This window comes from Gossypium raimondii, chromosome 12 (genome assembly GCF_025698545.1).
Source record: "Gossypium raimondii isolate GPD5lz chromosome 12, ASM2569854v1, whole genome shotgun sequence".
NCBI classification, from domain to species: Eukaryota; Viridiplantae; Streptophyta; class Magnoliopsida; order Malvales; family Malvaceae; genus Gossypium; species Gossypium raimondii.
This window is the reverse complement of record NC_068576.1, coordinates 9,246,965-9,248,722: the sequence shown is the minus strand read 5'-3', so window position 1 is coordinate 9,248,722 and position 1,758 is coordinate 9,246,965. Positions and strand designations below refer to the sequence as shown.

General features: G+C 30.0%; 1 protein-coding gene across 1 annotated transcript; it reads left to right on the top strand.

Moving 5' to 3' along the window:
• Nucleotides 1-564: 564 nt before the first annotated feature.
• On the top strand, nt 565-1,114 carry LOC105762337 (uncharacterized). The gene has a single exon (XM_012580193.2). The coding sequence runs from the start codon at nt 612-614 to the stop codon at nt 1,086-1,088; it is 477 nt and encodes a 158-aa protein (XP_012435647.1). The 5' UTR covers nt 565-611; the 3' UTR covers nt 1,089-1,114.
• The last annotated feature ends 644 nt before the right edge of the window (nt 1,115-1,758 follow it).

Here is a 1,758-nt window from a genome sequence, read left to right as displayed (position 1 = left end):
TTTCAAAACTACTACTTTTTTAATCAAAACCAACACCCAAAATTGTTTTTAAGAATCTTTCATTTTTTAACACCCTAATCTTTTCATGCAAATGAAACAAAGATGAAAATCTCAATCATTTTTATTCCTGAAGTAAAAACGGAATTAATTTAAATTATAATAAAGAAAAAATCAAAGAATTTTTTCTCTTGTCTTGGAGAATGAGGAGGAGTTGTTGAATTTTCATGCAAATTTCGATATGGGTTAAAAATATTGATATTTATTAAAAAATTGACATTGCGTTATAGATTTTGGTGTTTGATTACAAATTTTAAATGCTTACAAGAATAACGGATTAAAAGTATTGTTCTATATGAAAACTATTAATTTTGAGTTAATAGTGCATATTCAAACTTTGGACATTTAAGAGATTAGAGTTCCCAAGTCAAATTGTCAAGTCAATGTCATCGTATAAAACACGATGGTCCGATGCAGTGTGCCACGTCACCACGCGGTTGTTGACAGAAAAATTGACTACCTAAATCATATAAATCTCCATCATCAATGTGGTGTTTAATCCGAAGCTTTTAATTACAGCATTTAGATTAAGGCTAAAGAGAATTGTTTCTTCGATGGCAAGATGTCTTCTTATCTTAAGGCCAAGCCTTCCCATTGAAAACCCCTCATATTCAGCCATAGCATTTCTTATTTTAGCAGTTTTGTGTGTAGTTTCAATCACAACATTCCTTTGTGCATCAAATAAGAAGAGGGGATTCGAAAAGAAGGAAGAAAGCAACATGTCAAGTGAAAGGAAGCTGCTGTCGAAGATAAATAGCAACCTTGGAAGTAAAGCTCAGCTGATGGTGAAGCTGATTTCTTGGAGAAAAGTGCAGGCTGAGGACGAAGGAGGAGGTTATGGTGTAAGTGATGAAGCTGTATGGAGGAAGACAATCATAATGGGAGAACGGTGTCGTCCGTTGGATTTTTCAGGGAAGATTTTATACGACTCTAAAGGAAATCTTTTACCTGCAGCCGATCAATCAGCTCCACAAGACACGAATAATAATGTAATTCCTTCGGAAAAAAGAAAGAAAGAATATATAATATAAATTAATCTTTTTGTTTTTCTCTTTCATTTCCTTCGTTATGATTTTCTAATTCTTCTTTAGTTGAAATAACCAGAAATGTAAACTACTCTCAAATAAAATTTTGGTTGCGGGGTAAATTTGAAATTTAATATAATTAGTATGGGTTTAAATATTATTATACATATATTTTTATTGATTTTTTAAAATAAAGGTTAAAACACACTAAAATAATATAACTTATTTTAAATGTAAAGGGATATTAAAGTAATTTTTCTAGATAAGATAGGACACTGTAGATGACTGATATCAACTTAATAAAGGAAGTCCCTAATTGACTTGGTGGTACTCTCAAGTGGGTCACCAACTTAGTTAGGAAATTACAGTTATACCCTTTTATAATTAAAATAAGTTATACTATTTGATGTAATAAGCTATTTTACAATTAAAATATGCATATAATAAGATTTGAATCTATACCAACTGGAATAATAAAATCCTAAATTTACAACTCAACAAAAGATTCATCTCAATATATTTTATACATTTTTATTTTAATATGCACTAGTTATTATCTTCATTAGTTGTACATCTATACTTCTATACTGATTTATTAAGTGTTTTACTGAGCTGGTGTCACCCTCAATTAGGTCACCAACTTTATTAGGAAAATACGGAAATACCCTTCTATAAT